We start from the raw sequence: 19,165 nt of genomic DNA on the forward strand, positions 1-19,165 counted from the left end.
ATAAAAATTAAATAGAATAAATAGAATAGAGACAGCTAATGTCAGAGAGTCCAGTTTTTTTGTTTTTTTAATAAATAAAAAGAAAACAATTAGAATAGAAACAGAATACAGTGTTTGTTAGTGTTAGAGGGCCAAATATTATTTTTTTTGTGGCAACACAAACTAATAGGGATCTAATGATACAATAATATCTTGATATGAAACCCATGATACAATATTTTTTGCAATAAAAAAAAATACAAATGAAGACTTGATTAAAAATATAAAAAGAATGTTGTACATTTTAAAGTTAAATTATTCTATCTAATGTAACCTAGAAAAATGTGCGCTATTGAAGCGTCTGTGCGGAGTGTGCTGAATATTAGCACCCTCTCTGCATGACAGATGGAGGCACCAGTGCTGTCACTTGCCCTTAAAATACTCCGTCATTTTTTGGTCATACAGATAAGAGTAATGCATCTTTCAAATCTGTAAAGACTGTACGTTTATTTGTGTGCAGTCACAGTAACAACAGAATGTTGCACTTTTGTAAAATAATGAAAGCAAACAGGATGCGCTTTCTGCCGTCTCAGTCTCTGTGAACTCAGTGTAATCTTACTTTACAGACATGAAAATATATCTATAGATAGTGAAATGTCTACTTTCAAATAAACCAAATGAAAAACAAATACTCTTGAGATTATGTAATTTGTATGAAACGCGCATACAGGAGCATCCACTACTGCGGAGATGACGAGTCCGTCTCGCCGTCTTCATCTCTTAACCCGAAAACAGAGAAAGCACTTGTTTATCAATAAATTATTAAAATATTAATGTAACCTCCTTACACTTTTCCCCTGATATATTCATAATCATTACTTCCGCGGTGTGCCGTGGCAAGTTTTATGCGTGCGCTTGAGCACTTATGTAGGCTATGTAGGCAATTAAAGGCTCATTATTGTGATTTAAATGGTTTATTGATAAAAGGTGATTAGTCAACTGTTGCTTAAAATGAACAACTACTAGTCGACCAGAAAAGTCTTTAGTCGAGGGCAGCCCTACTGACTTGTACCTAAACTTTAAAGGGGACTCCAAATGTAATAACATTTTATATTATTGTTATTCCTATGACAGTAATAGCCATATACTGTAAAACAGTTGCACTGTAAAATGAATGAAAAGGAATATTTGATAGGTATATTATTTTTGCTTTTATTTTGCAGTGAAAATAAAGCATAGCTGGTAGCCGTTGCATTTCCAAATGTGTGCTAAATTCACAGCACATGCACTAAGCAAGTTCACTGCATTTACTGTGAATGGAGCCGTTCTGCGTAAATAGACTTGATAATGGGATTAAACCATATTGTGTTTTCGGTTTTAGTTTGTTTGACAGATACTGTGCTAAAGCATAATACCTTAAAACACAACTTCAAAGACCTTTTATGTTAAAATAAGAAGTTTAAATATATTTTAAAAACTACACTTTGTCCCGGAAGTCCTATCTTTTCATATCATCATGAGACCACGATGATATCGAGACGTTAAATGCCATTGTGATATCATGATAATACCGTTACATTCCTACAAACTAATTATTAAATCTTTGTTTGAACCAATTCAAAGAAATGTTCAGACTAAGTGATTTGACATTTTTGCTAGTTAACTGAACTATATTTGTCTGTATAGCAAAAATTAGCTGGCCATGTTGTGTATGAAATTTCTTTTCTTTAGTATTAGCTACTTTTTAGCCCCACAGACTAATACTGTAAATTGCTTTGGGTTTTGGTTTCTTGCCAATGTATGTGTCTGCGGTATCTGAAAAAGCAGACTGTATGACACAGAGGTCGATAATTGTTGTCGTCATGTATAGCTAACATTGATTTTTCTACCTCAAGCCCTGAGGCAGATAAACACAAACTTTCGCCCTGAGATGTGGGACACAATGAATTCTGAGCAGCATTGCACCCTCATGCAGTCTCTGAATTTTCCTCTCTCTTTTGGTTCCCAGTTTAAAGACCCACTCATCCTGTTGCTGCTGGCATCCGCTGTCATCAGTGTGTTGATGCGTCAGTTTGACGATGCCGTCAGTATCACCGTGGTAAGTCTCCGCTCACTTTTCTTGTCAGATTTTTGATTTCCTTGAAGTACTGCATCAGTCCATTAACACGTGTTTTGTTCTTTTTTGCAGGCCATTATTATTGTTGTTACAGTTGCCTTTGTACAGGTAAATCCAACATACATTACCTAAAGTAACATTATTTGATGACCAAGCTTGTAGACCTTACAACGGATGCAAATGTCCAAATGCTTTTAGAGGACTTGAGGATTTTTGGAAAAACTTGAAGTCTCATAGATTAATGAGGTGTAGTGAGAGCATAAGTGCGGTGGACATTTAATGCCTGCTCTGCTCTGCTTCTTTACAGGAATACCGCTCAGAAAAGTCCCTGGAGGAGCTGGGGAAACTTGTGCCTCCAGAATGCCATTGGTGAGCATTATTTATTAAACTCAAAAAAGTGCTTGTCCTTCCACAGGTCTGAAAGCTTTAATAGATTTCTTTATCAAAAACAAATGGCTATTAGAATTGTATCTGGCTTAACAAATAAATCCTGTTTTTGGGAAAATATATACACTACTGTTAAAATTTTGCACTTAGTAAGATTAAAAAAAAATGTTTTAGAAGTAAATCTCCTATGCTCATCAAAGTTGTATTTATTTGCTTAAAAACACAGCAAAATATTTCAATTTAAACAACCATTTTGTATTGTTATATTTATATATATATATATATATATATATATATATATATATATTTTTTTTTTTTTTTTTTTTTTTTTTTTTTATATGAAATGTATGTACAAATGTTTGTAATTTTCAGCAGCCATTGCTCCAAAAGGTTTTTGTGAAAACTGTGATGCCCCTATTTCATGATACTTTCATGAATACAAATTTTAAAAGAACAGCATTTTTAAAAAATAGAAGTCTCATAATCATAAAATAAAAATCCTTTATTAATTATTGCTGTCACTTTTAATTGAATACTTCCTTGCTTAATGAAAGTATTAATTTTTTTTATTTGAAATCTTACTGATCCCAAATTTTTTACCAGTAGTGCATGCTCCATTGAAATATTTTATGCAACAAAAAATTCCTTTACTTTCGATGCTGGTTAATGCACACATACATTTTACTATCAGATGAAGAAAGCTGTTTTATTCTACTGAAATACTCTGTTTAATAAAAAATGAATTTTATATAGGTTCCTATATCTTATATCGTTTTTATTTTTTATTATTATTATATATTAATGACTTTATCCTTAAAGGAGAAGTTCACATCCAGAACCAAAATTTAACCCCTTGTCATCCAAGATGTTCATGTCTTTTTTTCTTCAGTCGTAAAGAGATTATGTTTTTTGAGGTAAACATTTCAGGGTTTTTCTCAATATAGTGGACTTCAATACCGTTATGTTGAAAAACTCCCATCTCATTTTCTCCTCCAACTTCAAAATCATCCTACATCACTGCAGAAGTACCGACCAAGTGTTTACAAAGTGAACACACAAGGAGGGTCAAACACCTTTTACAAAAAAGGTAAAACAGTGATGTAAGTGAGGTAAAACAGCAATTTTGATGTTGGAGGAGAAAATGAGATGGGAGTTGGGAGATGGAAGTTCATGCAGAGCTAGACAAGAGGTTAAAAGTATATAAATTGTCAATTTTTTAGAAAATAACCAATCGTTTCGCAAGATAAGACCCTTTTTCCTTGGCTGGGATCATTTAGAGCTCTTTGAAGCTGCATTTAAACTGCATTTTGGAAGTTCAAACTCATGAGGAAACATAGAAGTCCACTATATGAAGAACATTCCTGAAATTTTTTCCTCAAAAAACATAATTTCTTTATGACTGAAGAAAGAAAGAAATAAACATCTTGGATGACAAGGGGGTGAGTAAATTATCTGTAAATTTTTGTTCTGGAAGTGAACTTCTCCTTTAAATAGATGAGAGCTTTTCTTTCTTTTGTTTTCGTTCTTTCTTTCTTTCTCTTAACTACATTAATGATAAAAGGAGTCAGGACTGTGGGTGTGAGGTCTTGATGTCTTAGGTGTATTTTCCAGAGCTTTACACCCACCAAACGCATAAAAGCCTGCCTTTCAGACGACATATGGAGAGAGTGAGAATGAGAGGCGTAATTTCCACTTCAAACACACAAAGTCTCATATTTGCACTTCAAAACCGGGCCGTGCCACAGCCTTGAGCCCTGTTCCCAGACACCTGTAGAACACCCTCAGCGCGCAACCATGTGTTATCCTGCTTTTTTCTGCCACTCTTCCTAATCGGGCACAAGTTTCTCGCAACAAGCTTTTTCTTTTTTATTGCCAAGACTGTTAAAGGTACATTAACAAAACTATTTGACCTCTGTCTAGCCCGCGGGGCACAAATCCCAAGGTCTGTTCACTTGACTTCACTGGCCTAATTTCAAACCGTTCAACAAGCAATCTCTCTGCCGCTGCCTTCATTGCTCTTTCCAACTAATCTTGTCTCTCCCTGTACTCCAGTGTTCGAGAAGGACGTCTGGAACACCTTCTGGCACGAGAGCTAGTGCCTGGAGACACTGTCTGTCTGTCAGTCGGAGAGAGAGTCCCAGCTGACCTGCGCCTGTTTGAGGTGTGAATGGATATGGACACATAGTAACATCTCTCCTTTTTCTTTCTACTTCTCTTCCATGCACATACTGACTGCATTTATATGCACAACATATATATATATTAACCTTAACCATTAACCTTATTGATGCCGTAACCAATTCTCCAGTTTCTAGAACCGCTTAATTCAGAGTATTCACTGTAACTGAATGTCCAAACAAAGGTATTTTTGGATGATATTAGAAGGCTTATCCAGGGAAAAATGCTGCACATGTAAACTGTTAGTGTTACACTACTACAGTCACAAACATCCTAGAACAGTATGTGTAGAAATGCTTGTGTGTGTGAAATAGCAGCACTGTTCTGATGGCCTGTTAGTGAAGATAACCTTTCTCTGCCCTGCAGGCAATGGATCTGTCAGTTGATGAGTCCAGTTTGACAGGAGAGACCACCCCCTGCACCAAGACTTATGCTCCTCAACCGGCTGCCACCAATGGCGATATCACGTCCCGCAGTAATATTGCCTTCATGGGTACGCTGGTGCGCTGTGGGAAAGCCAAGGTACAGTTACAGAATCTCTCAAACTGCCTTCATTCTTACAGTTTTACATATTCCCCACTGCTTTCTTGTTTTTTTTTTTTTTTTTTGTTTTTCTTTAGTATAACTGAAATTTGGAAGTGTTTTAGATAAATGTTTAAATAAGATAAAATTTCATTGGTGCCCTGTGGGAAAGCCAAGGTACTATTACATATTTGTAACTGCGATTTGATGAGTCAGACCACAAGGTACCACCAAACATAACACCATAACTCAATGCAAAATTTACAAAAGGCCCCTTTAAACATGTTTGTGTGTAATTTAGATTTGTGTAAAATACACTGCTGCAGTATTGTGAAATATTATTGCAATTTCTTCGAAATTTTCATCAACAATTATTCCAGTCTTCAGTGTCACGTTATCCTTCAGAAATCTTTCTAATATGCTGATTTATGATCAGTGTTGAAACAGTTGTGTTGCTTAATATTATTTCGTAACCTGTGATGCATTTTCTTTGAATAAAACGTTAAAAAGAACAGCATTTATTCAAAAGAGAAATCTTTTGTTGAAGTCTTTGCTATCTTTTTTTTTTATTCATTTAACACATCCTTGCTGAATAAATGTATTGTTAATGATTAATTTTATTAATTATTAATTTATTTAAAACAAAAAAAGAAAGAATAAAAAGTACTGACCTTTAACTTCTTATTTATCAAAGAATCCTGAAAAAAGTATCACAGGTCCCAAAAAAATTAAGCAGCACAACTGTTTTCAGTATTGATTATAAATGATTATATTGATTATAAAGCATAATAGAATGATTTCTGAAAGGATCATGTGACACTGAAAACTGAAATAAAAATTCAGTTTTGCTTCACATGAATAAATGATATTTTTAAGTATATTAAAATAGAAAGCTGTTATTTTAAATTGAAATAGTATTTTACAAAATTACATTTTTTTTTTTTATCTTTGATCAAATAGATACAGCCTTGATGAACATAAGAAACTTCTTTAAAAAAACATTACAAATCTTACTGATCCCAATCTTTTAACGTCAAGTCTCACAGTTTGTTTTCCTGATCCTTCGTTGTTGATGTCCAAGTACTGAGATATTTCACTGATTAATTTGTTGTTATATTTTTTATTTAGTGGAAAATAATCAAATATTGATCCATTATTTTAATATTATATTAAATTGCTATTTATTGATTGATTTTTATTTCATTTAGATTTTCCCACATACTTAGAACATGTGAAAAAAGTGATTCAAGATTCTGATTCAGACATTTTTTTTCTCCTTTGGATAAGACGAATGATCTGCACATATTTGTAATCATTTTTCTTTTAAATTCTAGGGCATTGTCATAGGCACTGGAGAAAACTCAGAATTTGGTGAAGTTTTTAAGATGATGCAAGCAGAGGAGGTAATCAAGCCTAAACCAGATAGATTGACATTATAAATAAAAAACATCTTTGCTTCACATTTATTTTTTTTCTATTTATTGTTTAAACAGGCTCCTAAAACCCCATTACAGAAGAGCATGGATTTGCTGGGAAAACAGCTCTCCCTTTACTCCTTTGGGATAATCGGTAGACATCTTGTTAAGATTGTCCAATTAACATTCATTGCACTTTCATGAGTTAGCGATGCATACCGTCTCATTAAAAATGCAAACCCTAATTTCTATTCTGTCATATCCTGTCTTCGCTCTCTGTGACGGCACTAACGCATTTCCATTTTCAGGGGTGATCATGATGGTCGGATGGCTTCAGGGGAAGTACATTCTAGACATGTTCACCATAGGCGTCAGGTATGTCTTTAATCAGCGAGTCCAGCACAGAGACATATGTTCCCAAGAGGCATGTGGCTTGACGTGTAGTGCAGATTTCGGCCTTTTAAGTGTTGCGTCATTGCTCTTCTTTTTAGCCTGGCTGTGGCAGCTATCCCAGAAGGCCTCCCCATTGTGGTGACTGTGACTTTGGCACTTGGAGTGATGAGAATGGTGAAGAAACGAGCGATCGTTAAGAAACTGCCCATAGTGGAGACGCTGGGTATGGTCTACATTTGTTTCATGACACGCATTTTGCATTAGACACCATGTGGTTACCCAGTGTAGTACCAGAATTGTTTATCTTGCAAAAAGTAAACAAAAGTGTCTTTAATGTCAAACACTGAAATGTACTTGTTTGACATTGTACTGCAGAGTTTTGCAGCAGTCTATTGAGTTTTAATGGTTTCAGAGAACATTGTAGTGAGCAAAAAACACATTTATTCCTCCTCCAAGGGCCTGACAGCAGCCTGCCTGTGTTATCTGGCTAATTTGACTACAATGAAAAGTGGCAATGAAGTTTTAGCAAAATACCAAATGACTTTTCCCTTAAATGCTGATAAGCGTATTTATTTTGCTATCCTAATTACAGTGTCTTAAAGAGGTCTTAAAAAGTCTTAAATTCACCCATCCACAAATTTAGACCTTAAGAAGGTCTTAAATCAGAGCAGAAAGTCTTAAATTCATTAAGTCTTGACATTAAATGTTGCATGCATTACAAGAACATGAATATTTTTCTCAGAATTTTTTATTTGTTTTCCAATACAAATATCTAAACTTGCTTAAATTAACATATATTTACTTGAGATGCAAACTGAACACATAAAGTCTTGTTGTCTTAGAAATTAAACGAAGTGAAGTGAGTTTTTGCATAAAACAAGAGCAAATGTCTGTCATTGGGGAATGAAAACTTTCTGTTCCCTTCAGCTTAAACCCCACTGGCAGGTATTTGCTAATGTTTTAATCATAAAGTCACTTAATGTTAATCGTTAAGAATTCGTATTTTATGCAATTTTGCTTCTGAAGTAAATGTATCTTGATTTAAAGAAGTTCACTTTCAGAACAAAAATTTACCGATAGTTTACTCAGCCCCTTGTCATCCAAGATGTTTGTTTTTCTTTCTTCAGTCGTAAAGAAATTATTATTTTCTTTGAGGAAATTTTTTTTAGGAATATTCCTATAGTGAATTTGAGGTTAAAAAGAATATAAATTGTCAATTTTTTTTTTTTTAGAAAATAACCAATCGTTTCGCTAGATAAGACCCTTCTTCCTTGGTTCGGATCATTTAGAGCCCTTTAAAGCTGCATTTAAACTGCATTTTGGAAGTTCAAACTTTCAGGCACTATTGAAGTCCACTATATGGAGAGAAATCCTGAAGTGTTTTCCTCAAAAAACATTATTTCTTATACGGCTGAAGAAAGAAAGACATAAACATCTTGGATGACAAGGGGGTGAGTAAATTACCTCTAAATTGTTGTTCTGGAAGTGAACTTCTCTTTTGAGAATCTTTAGACATTTGCATTGTAAAACAAGATAAAAATACTGATGAAAAACACTTACATTTCCGTTCATAAACAGATTTACATTCATAAATATAACATTTATTTTCATGCTATCTGTGACCAAATCAGAACAGATGGAGTGAATGTTCACAAAACACACTGATCAATTGAATACAAGGACACGCCGTAAATGATCTGTAATCTATTGTCAGAGCACCTCTCATCTAATGTTCAGACAAAGACCTTTTGCAGTTCCTTCCTGTTGGACAGCTCACAGGAAAACAAAAAGTCACTTTGGTGGTTTTTCCCCTCTGTGCCATTACGTAATGAGTCATATGAGAATCATGGTCAAATGACCAGCCACAGTGACACTCTACATGTACTAATTTAATGCAGAGCAGACACATTAAATCAAGCCCAAATGTTCTTGTGGGTGTCAGTAGCATTTGAACATTTTAAAGAAATGTTTATTGCTTTGGTTAGAAGCCTCTTCAAACACATAATGGACTTAATGGCCAAGTAAAGGAATAAACACTCACCACTAGAACTGTTTTGCACAATTCACAGAGGAGTTTATCTACAAAACAAGATTTGAATGTAGCTTTGTGTTGAACTATTTGCAGATGTTAATACAAGAATGCTTGGGGGCAAGGAGTGTAAAAAAGCTCTTTTATCAGTCACCATCCTGGACTGATCTTATTAGATGAGCCACATGTAAAGCTGTTGCCATTTGAGGCCATAAATTTACATTTTGCCATGGTTAAGGGGTGATGTCACACCACAAAATTTGTTTGTGTGTTTCTCTATGAAAATAATGTTATGTAGGTGTCTTGGAATGGGATCTCATTTGCATTTTCTCTCGACAGATATGAACCTCTTAGTTGTGTGTATTTACCTCCCTCTCCTACCCAGGCTGCTGTAATGTGATCTGCTCCGATAAGACAGGCACTCTTACTAAAAATGAGATGACAGTCACTCACCTGTTCACCTCGGATGGACAGCACGCTGAGGTAAGAGCCCTGAAACTTTCAAGAAGATAAAAAAAAATGTATCACAGTTTCCACAAACATATTAAGCGGTGCAACTGTTTCCAAAATTGATAAGAAATGTTTCTTAAGCAGTAATTCAGCATATTAGAATGATTTCTGAAGGATCATGTGACACTGGAGTGATGGCTGCTGAAAATTCAGCATTGCATCACAGAAATAAATTCTACTTTGAAGTATATTCAAATAGAAAAACATTATTTTGAATTGCAATAATATTTCAGAATATTACGTTTTTTTCAGTATTTTAATTACTTTATAAAATGTTAACGAAGAAAACAACTATTTTAAATTGTCATACTATTTCATATTACATCTTTTACTGTATTTTTGATCCAAAAATCACTTTGACTTTGAAACTGACGTCAGGTGCCATTTGTCCTTAAGCCAGCTCTACTTTGGAAATAAGTATTAATAGCTGCAATGTTTCATGAGCCCTATGGATGTGAAGAGAAGCCTCTGGGTTTCTCTCTGAGGAACTGGAGGAATGTCTCAGAAACCTGATGGTATCAGTGCAGAGTCCTGAATTCATTGCCGTGCCATCGGTCTGCGCTAATAAATCTTCAAAGGAGTCAGCCGTGGAGTTGATTGAGTCTCTCACTTTTTAAACTTACTAGGTCGCTTCTCCCAGGTCTATTACATCAAGCTTTTTTATTTCACATCCCTGTGGGCTACAAACAGAGCTCTATCAAAAGACTGCTGAAGTCATCTAGTGTCAGCGTTCGAGTGTTGTATAGATTTTAATGTTTGTTGTCTTTCCTCAAAATGTAATAACATCTTTGGAAAGAACTCAATTAACCTGCCATATAAAGACCACTTTTCTATATATATATATATATATATATATATATATATATATATATATATATATAATCATTTTTGTATTGAAAATTCTGTTTTACTCATAACTTAGGTTAAAGAGGTTGTAAATGCCATTTCATGTTTACTTTAAGGTGTTAAGATCTCCTTGACTTGATTTGGCTTTGTTTACAGGTCACTGGCGTCGGATACAACAATTCCGGTGAGGTATTGCTGGATGGGGAGGTGGTCCATGGCTTCTCCAACACTTCCATCAGCAAGATTGTGGAGGTGAGGCTGAGCAAAGATTGTTATGAAATGCAAAGCTGTTGAGGTATTATTCTGTGACATATTTCATGTGCTGTCTGAAATCCTGTAGGCTGGCTGTGTGTGCAATGATGCAGTAATCAGAAACAACACCCTGATGGGCCGTCCTACCGAAGGTGCCCTCATCGCCTTGGCTATGAAGGTACAGTATGTTGCTGTTCTGCATGGTACGCTGATAATTGATCTTTTGTTATACTACCTGCAAATACTGTATCATAAGTAAACCCAAACAATGAGGTTGGACGTGCCTGGTGGCTCTGCCCACCTGTGCAAACAAGAGGCAGCAGCCTGTGGGAATGATGTCTGCGTGGTTCTGTCTGTCACCTTATGTCACCTCATTTTGGCAAACAGAGAATGTTTGAATCGGCTCTGCTCACTCATGCTAATTAAGATGAGCAGACACGCTTTCACACCCCATAGAACAGGTTACTGTGGCAACAGCATCTCCCTTGAGGGTCCCAGTTGTGTTAACGTCTGGTACACTAATAACATTGTTTTCTCCACAGGGACGTTTACATGGGGATTAATCTGAGAGAAATGTGATGCAAATACAAGGATAAAAACTAGATTTTGATGTTTTCGGAAGAAAATGTGGGTGGTTCTTTTCTGCGCAAAACTTACTGCCACAATACTCTGGAGTTCTGGGTCTGAAAGAGTTTCAAAACAGTTACTTGCTCTATTGAGAACTGCTTAAAGAGATTTCTCACCCAAAAATAAAAATACTGTCATCATTTATTCACCCTCATGTCATTCCAAACGTGTATGACTTTCTTCTGTGAAACAAAAAAGAAGGTATTTTGAAGAATGTTTGTAAAGCGTTTTGGTTCCCATTGACTTCCATTGTATTTTTATTTATTTTTTTAATAAAATGGAAATCAATGGGAACCAAAACTGTTTGGTTAGTCAGTCATATACAGTTGCAATCAAAATTATTCAACCCCTCAGAGACTGCAGTACTTTACAAATACAAGCTCTTCTGAAGATCCAGGATTTTATAAAAATTCCATCTATACCAGTTTACTGACATATTAAAAGTGATAATCTCAATATATAATGTAATGCTTTTTTTTTTTAATAACACAGCTATGTCATAATTATTCAACCCCTGTTCAACTGTTTTTAAGGCCCTTATTTTTATGGTAGGGAACGAAATTCTTAAACACTTAAGCCTTTAGAAGCTCTATTTAAAAAACAGAATTAGCTTAGGCTATTACACATGCATACATTTACAAGTTGAGTAGCAAATATGGAAAAGTCAACAAAGCTCTCACAAAAGCTATAGAGAAGAAATAGTTTTATTATATTATAAAGTCTAAGGCTGTGAAAATTTCCAAGACATTAAAAGTTCCTAGAGACACAGCTGGCAGCCTTATTCCTTAGTTCAAAATGTATTGTACCAGAAAACGTCGGAGGGAGTTGAACAAAAAAGCACAATATCATAAAATGTTTAATCACAGCAACTGAGAAAAACCTGCAATGTACAGGAAAGACTTGCAAGATGACCTGACGAAAGGAGGATAAATATTTCAATGCAGAGTATAAGAAGACTAGACAAGTATAGCCTTCATGTTGAGGTATCTTGACAAATACCACTCTTGAATAAAAACAACAAAAAGGCAGACTTGAACATGCTAAAATCTATTCGGATAGACCTGTGGAGTTCTGGAAGAATGTTTTGTGGAGTGCTGTGACCAAACCCAAACTTTTTGGACCTATTGATCAGCGGTATGTCTGGTGCAAAAAAGGCAACGCTTATAAGCAGAAGAACACCATCTTCATCATTAATCTCCATTGGAGGTGGATTAGTCCTGTTATGGGGTTGTTTTACTGTAGCAGGAAGTGGAAATCATGACCGTATGAAGGACATCTTTGAAGTATCAGGCCATTTTGACAAGAAATGTGATACCTTTGGTGCAAAAACTGAAGCTGATGATCAATAGACTTTCCTGCAGGACAATCATCCCAAAGTATACATCCAAATTTACTTAAGTTTGATCCAGAGATCAGTCATAGAATGTTCTTGAGTGGCCTTTTCAGTCTCCATTCATTTAGTTGAATTTGAAGAAAGCAGTGGCAAAGTGAAAACCAAAGCTTTTTCAGGCAAGGAATGGGCTAAGACTGCAGTAGAGAGGTAACAGTATCTTCTAGTAGAGCGCTTACAGGCAGCATTTATTGGTGGTTTTAAAGAATAAATGATTCTGTGCAAAATTTGACCTTTGTTTTTGTTTTCAGAAAATTTTGTTCTCTGCAGCAAAATGTCTTGCAGGTCAAGGGGGTTGAATAATTTTGATTACAACTGTAGGTTTGTAGTAAATGGTGACCGTATTTTCATTTTTGGCCGTCTTTGCTTCAGTTTTCCACATTGAGTGCATCTGGGGTTTGTGATTTGGCACGACAAGCACTTTGTCTTGCTTAATTAGACCTTGCCCTTTTTGATACGCTGATTTTGTATCTCTCCAGTCTGTTTTATCAGTTATTGTGCCTGAGCTGATAGGTCTCTTTGAGATTACTTTGGAGTTTCTATATTTTCTTTGAAGGATTTAAGTGAGCCGAGTATGTGACCACATGTGTCTTTGTTTTGTTTTCTTTGTAGATGGGATTGGAGGGCCTGCAGCAAGAGTTTGTGCGCCTGGAAGAGATTCCCTTCTCCTCCGAACAGAAATGGATGGCGGTCCGCGTCGTCCATCGCACCCAGCAGGTAGAAAACACTTAGTAAATGTGGAAAAAAATAGATGGTGCAAGGTACTGTAATTGGAGCTGAAAATTACTTGGCAACATCACAATAGTGCATGTTCAAATTCACATTACATCACTGATCTCATTGATTCACATGCACCAAAAAACGTCTCGTCTTAAAATGGATAGAAAGTGCTCAAATGGTTTTCCTCTTGCCTGGCTATTTATCACTACTCTCAGGCTCACGCTGAGCTCTCTCAAAGAGCTCCTTCGAAATCTTAAGATCCAATCTCATTGTCTAGCTTATGGGTGTCAGGGTGCACAACTGTTTATCAGTCCACCGGGAAACAAAAGTGTGTTTAGGCGCCAGGCTGCTGCGTAGAAAGAACTCTTTGCTGGGTCTGCTGCTTTGTTTTCTGTGTTGTCTTGGAAATAATTTGTAATGAATAGTTAGACATATATTCTGATTACAGAGTCTACAAGAAGTTGTTTCAACTGTGTTGTCTGTACAACCATTCATAGCTGTAAAATTTAGCTGTGAGTTATGTGAGACTAACTAATTATCTTTCTTTACGTCTGATTTAAATGACAGGACAAACCTGGCATATTCTTTGTGAAGGGCGCCTATGAGCAGGTCATCCGCTTCTGTACTTCCTACAGCAGTAAAGGCGTTTCTCTGCCTCTGACCCATCAGCAGAAAGAACTCTATCAGCAGCAAAAGAGCTACATGGGCACTGCAGGTCTCAGAGGTACAGCACTTTTTTTTTCCAATACAGTTGATTTCAAAAGTTTACATCCCCCTATCAGAATCATTAGAAATGTTATCATACAGTCATTGTTGGAAAGGGTTCAAATACACAAAAAATGCTGGAAAACCAAAGTATTTGTGGGACTTGAAGGATTTTTCTGAAGAACAGCAGGCAGTTCAGGACAAACAAGGGACACATGAACAACTATAACTAAACAAAAAAAAAACCCTTTTGAACTGTTATGTGAAATATCTTATTCAGGTGAGTACTAAATAAACAATAACATGCATTTTGTATGATCCCTTTTATTTGGGTGAAATAATTAATTTAACCTTAACTGTGAATGTCATACATAATGTTGTTGAAACAAAAGTGTAGAAACATTGTCTCAGCTTCTGTATTACTTAAAAGCTAGGTATTCTAACCTAGTTAGGAGTTGCAGGAAAGCTGCATTACATGGTCACAGATCGAAATCAGTCTTTCCAGCAATGAAAATAATGTGTTGGAGTGATCTGGTGTCAAGAAACCCCACTGTTCTTTATATATATATATACAGGGGTTGGACAATGAAACTGAAACACTGGCCAATATAGTGTTGGAGGTTTCATGGATATGTTTGCACAGCCTGGTGGCCTATCTTCACTGATTGCACACTGCACCAGTAAGAGCAGAGAGTGAAGGTTGACTATGTGCACCCAATGGATCAAACATTGTACCCTGAAAGTAGTGCCTTGTATCAGGATGATAATGCACCAATACACACAACAAGGCTGGTGACAGAGTGGTTTGATGAACATGAAAGTGAAGATGAACATCTCCCATGGCCTGCACAGTCACCAGATCTGAATATTATTGAGGGATGTTTTGGAAGAGCGAGTTAGGAAAAGTTTTCCTACGCCAGCATCACGTAGTGACCTGGCCACTTTTTTTTTTTTTTTTGCAAGAGGAGAATAGCTTAAAATCCTTCTGGCTACTGTGCAGGACTTATATTTGTCATTCCCAGGATGAAATGATGCTGCATTGGGCACAAAAAGGCTCAACAACGTACTAATTGTTTTTAAAAAAACAGGTGTTTCAGTTTTATTGTCCAACCCCTGTATATATATATATATATATATATATATATATATATATATATATATATATATATATATATATATATATATATATATAAATGCAATTTGGGCCAGTGTGATTTGTAGTTGAGCAAAAACCATCAGCCCAATTTTATTTTTTTTTGTTGCATCACATTACGAATGTTGAAACTCATTATTGTGGAGGTACAGAAGCTATTATACGTTTGAAACATTTGATGGACTACATGTCTAAACTTTTGAAGGCATTGTTATAGCAAGTCATCTTATTTAATAACAAATGAGAATGGCCTGCTGTATTACCCTTATAGGCACACAGTTAGCTGATTCAGCGGTTGTAATGGCATTATGGGTTCACATTGCTTGTCTTTTATGATACTTAAAGGGATAGTTCACCCAAAAATGAAAATTCTATCATTAATTACTCACCCTCATGTAGCTCCAAACCCGTAAGACCTTCGTTCATCTATGTAACGCAAATTAAGATATTACTGATGAAATCCGAGAGCATTCTGACCCTGCATAGACAGCAACGCAACTGACACATTCAAAACCAGTGGTTCAACAGTGATGTTTTTGGGTGAACTACCTGTCAATACGTAAGAATATAGCTTGTACTGTGTTGAAAGTTACTACTAGCTTCTTTATGTAAAGCTCTGATGTACTACATTTTTTCCTACTAACCTACTAACAGTCACCGCTTATACTACTCTTAAGAGCATTTCTGAAAAGTTCAGTACATAAAAGTCTGCTCATTTGGGTTCCCAGGCTGTGGCTTAATGTCAAACAGCTCTCCTGCCATGTTCAAATCATACATAACTTTGAAATGACACCCAAATGTTTTTCTGTCAGCTCTAATGGCGTCTCCTCAGTTGCACCCTGGCAAGTCTTTCCCAGCTTACAGCTGTCTGCATGTCATTTGGCTTGTTTTGATAAGATTAAGGCATCTCTGAGGACGTGGAAGTGCTTTTGCATATTGACATTCCTCTCTATTAGTTTCCTTTAATTAAAGGCATTTCATGGAGGGCACAGTAATATTGAGATCAAGCAGATTTTGGCAGCAGCTGATGATGTTGTCCTGTCCTCTGGCAGTGCTGGCATTTGCTGCTGGATCTGAGATGGGCTCTCTTACCTTCCTGGGGCTGGTGGGCATCATCGACCCTCCCAGAGCAGGAGTGAAAGAGGCTGTGGCGACGCTGATCAGCTCTGGAGTGGCGGTGAAGATGATCACAGGGGATTCAAAAGAGACTGCAGTGTCAATTGGTATGACATTAAACTATGTTATCTTTTTTTTTTGGTCACAGTGCTCGTCTCTCCATCTTTAACGATTTATATCAGGGTTCCTCAAATCTTGCCCTGGAGGGCCAATGCGCTGCAGAGTTTAGCTCCAACACTGAAGATTCTGAAGACAATGATAAGCTTGCTTAGGTGTGTTTGATTAGGGTTAGAGCTAAACTCTGCAGGAAAGTGGATCTCGTGGGTCAGATTTGAGGATCCCCGATTTATATCATTTAGGCCTACATCTCACATTTTAGGCCTGTGAAATATGGGTACCAATTTTTGTTAAAATAAAAACAAAACTACAAGTCAGATTCTGTAAATAAAGGTGTCTTGCTGTAAATAAACACACAGGAAAACTATAATACATAATAAATTAAACTTTATTATTAGTATAAACAATTTTTGCTTACATTTTATACTACAGCAGTTGAATACATTACAAATCACTTTTGTAAAGTTGTTGAATCACATTTTTGAACAATTATTGTAACATTATTCATGAAAACAAGTCAATTCTACAATTTCTTTCTACTCATCGAATTAGGGTTGTTATAGTTTGTTAAAACAAACCATAAATTATTATATTTTCTTTCAGCTAGTTGTCAGAATTCAGCATTTCTTGATGAATTCAATAAAACTGTAATTATTAATAAAATCGATTTAGAAAAAACAAAACTAATAAAACTAATAAAAATGGGAAATACAAATAAAAACTATTTTAAAATATATGCATACTATAGTAGTATCTCAATTGTACTAAAATAACACTGCTTTGAATCAAGTGTAAAACTATTTAGGAAAAATACAAATAAAAATGAAAACAACAGAATTACTAAAACTTTATAACTAAAAAAAAAAAACAAAAAAAAACAGGAAATAAAAATAAAAACTGTTTCATAATATTATCTTAATTATATTAAAATAACACTGGTTTGAATCAAGTGTAAAAAATAAAACAGAAATAATTATTTAGAAAAAACTAAAACTAATAATGACAACAGCAAAATAACTTAAATTTCATAGATTAAATGAAAATGGGAAATAAAAATAAATATTTAGTAAAATTATTACAATTTAGAGAAAAACTATAACTAAAAAATGAAACCTTATAACTATTTAAAATAAAAATGGGAAATAAAAATAAAATACAGTTAAAAAAATATGCATACTATAATAGTATCTCAGTTATACTAAAATAACACTGGTTTAAATCAAGTGTAAAAAATTAAACTAAAATAATTACAAGTATTTAAAAAAAAAAAACTATTAAACTATTAAAAATGAAAACAGCAAAATTATTAGCAGTTTATAACTAAAATGAAAACGGGAAATAAAAATAAAAACTATTTTAAAATATTTGCATACTGCAATAGTGTCTCAATTATACTAAAATAACACTGGTTTAAATCAAGTGTAAGAAGTAAAACTAAAGTAAGTAATAAAAACTATTTAGAAAAAAAACTAAAACTAATGAAAATGACAACAGCAAAATTACTAAAACTTTTTAACCTAAATGAGAAAAAAAAAACTATTTCAAAATATATGGATACTATAATAGTATCTCAATTATACTAAAATGACACTGGTTACAATTGACAACAGCAAAATTTTGTAACTAACAAAAAACTTTGTAACTAAACTGAAAGAGGGGAATTAAAAATAAAAACTTTCAAAATGTGCATACTATGATAGTATCTCAGTTACACTAAAGTAACACTGGTTTGAATCAATTCTGAATCTACTTATTAATCAATAAATAACATACTTGCATATATTTATTCTGTTGCCTCTCTTAACCGCAGCAAGTCGTCTGGGCCTCTATACCAAAGGTTCTCAATCTCTGTCTGGAGATGAAGTCGACCAGATGGACCTCCAGCATCTCTCTCAGATAGTGCCCAGGGTACGAACACACTTTAATACACTATAAGCTTCTTCTCTGCACTACCATCCAAAAGACTCACAGTTGGGGTTTGGACAGTTTTCAAGTCCACAAGTGTTTTGTAGGCAGTCTGTAGCACACAAGGTTTAACTTTAATTTTTGACTAATAGTAAAAACAGTGTTTTAAATAGATTAATGCAATAATTGAATCTTGAACATAACACTTTTTCTCATTTGTATCTGCCAATGTGTATAAAAGAGCTGTTATTAGAAGTGCCATGAAATTAATTTGTAACTCGGCTCCACAGATAGTGGTATTCTACAGAGCCAGCCCTAGACACAAGTTAAAGATCGTCAAGGTGAGTGCAGCAAACAGATTGTTTGTAATCATACTCCACATGTAATGTCCATATGTTTCTTAGAGTGCTCTTTCTGGCTTCAGTCCTTACAGAACATCGGTGCAGTTGTCGCAATGACGGGAGACGGTGTCAATGACGCGGTGGCTCTGAAGGCAGCGGATATCGGTGTAGCAATGGGTCAGACTGGCACTGATGTCTGCAAAGAGGCAGCAGACATGATCCTGGTAGACGACGACTTTCAAACCATCATGTAAGCATATGCTTTTTTGCCTTTATCAGACTTGTGAGGACTAGTGAGGTCTACACATGTTCTCAAGCCTTTGTTTCTCACTCTAGGTCTGCTATTGAAGAGGGGAAAGGGATTTATAACAACATTAAGAACTTTGTGCGCTTTCAGCTGAGCACGTGAGTTGGCATGCTCTCATTTTGTATCAATAAAGACAAAGTTTTCTTTTTATATTTAT

At 35.2% G+C, this 19,165-nt stretch overlaps 1 protein-coding gene across 1 annotated transcript in view; it reads left to right on the top strand.

The window, feature by feature from the left end:
* Positions 1 to 19,165, top strand: part of atp2c1 (ATPase secretory pathway Ca2+ transporting 1) — a 44,829-nt gene that overhangs the window by 18,033 nt on the left and 7,631 nt on the right. Inside the window, exons 4-22 of the mRNA XM_051130373.1 lie at positions 1,988 to 2,077; positions 2,168 to 2,203; positions 2,403 to 2,464; positions 4,535 to 4,643; positions 5,027 to 5,182; positions 6,517 to 6,585; positions 6,676 to 6,751; positions 6,906 to 6,972; positions 7,089 to 7,213; positions 9,405 to 9,502; positions 10,532 to 10,627; positions 10,716 to 10,805; positions 13,257 to 13,361; positions 13,932 to 14,088; positions 16,275 to 16,445; positions 18,266 to 18,363; positions 18,651 to 18,701; positions 18,785 to 18,951; positions 19,038 to 19,106. Coding sequence (XP_050986330.1) covers positions 1,988 to 2,077; positions 2,168 to 2,203; positions 2,403 to 2,464; positions 4,535 to 4,643; positions 5,027 to 5,182; positions 6,517 to 6,585; positions 6,676 to 6,751; positions 6,906 to 6,972; positions 7,089 to 7,213; positions 9,405 to 9,502; positions 10,532 to 10,627; positions 10,716 to 10,805; positions 13,257 to 13,361; positions 13,932 to 14,088; positions 16,275 to 16,445; positions 18,266 to 18,363; positions 18,651 to 18,701; positions 18,785 to 18,951; positions 19,038 to 19,106 — 1,892 coding nt within the window. The remainder of the gene's footprint in view (positions 1 to 1,987; positions 2,078 to 2,167; positions 2,204 to 2,402; positions 2,465 to 4,534; positions 4,644 to 5,026; positions 5,183 to 6,516; positions 6,586 to 6,675; positions 6,752 to 6,905; positions 6,973 to 7,088; positions 7,214 to 9,404; positions 9,503 to 10,531; positions 10,628 to 10,715; positions 10,806 to 13,256; positions 13,362 to 13,931; positions 14,089 to 16,274; positions 16,446 to 18,265; positions 18,364 to 18,650; positions 18,702 to 18,784; positions 18,952 to 19,037; positions 19,107 to 19,165) is intronic.

Source organism: Labeo rohita, chromosome 16, assembly GCF_022985175.1.
Source record: "Labeo rohita strain BAU-BD-2019 chromosome 16, IGBB_LRoh.1.0, whole genome shotgun sequence".
Lineage (NCBI taxonomy): Eukaryota > Metazoa > Chordata > Actinopteri > Cypriniformes > Cyprinidae > Labeo > Labeo rohita.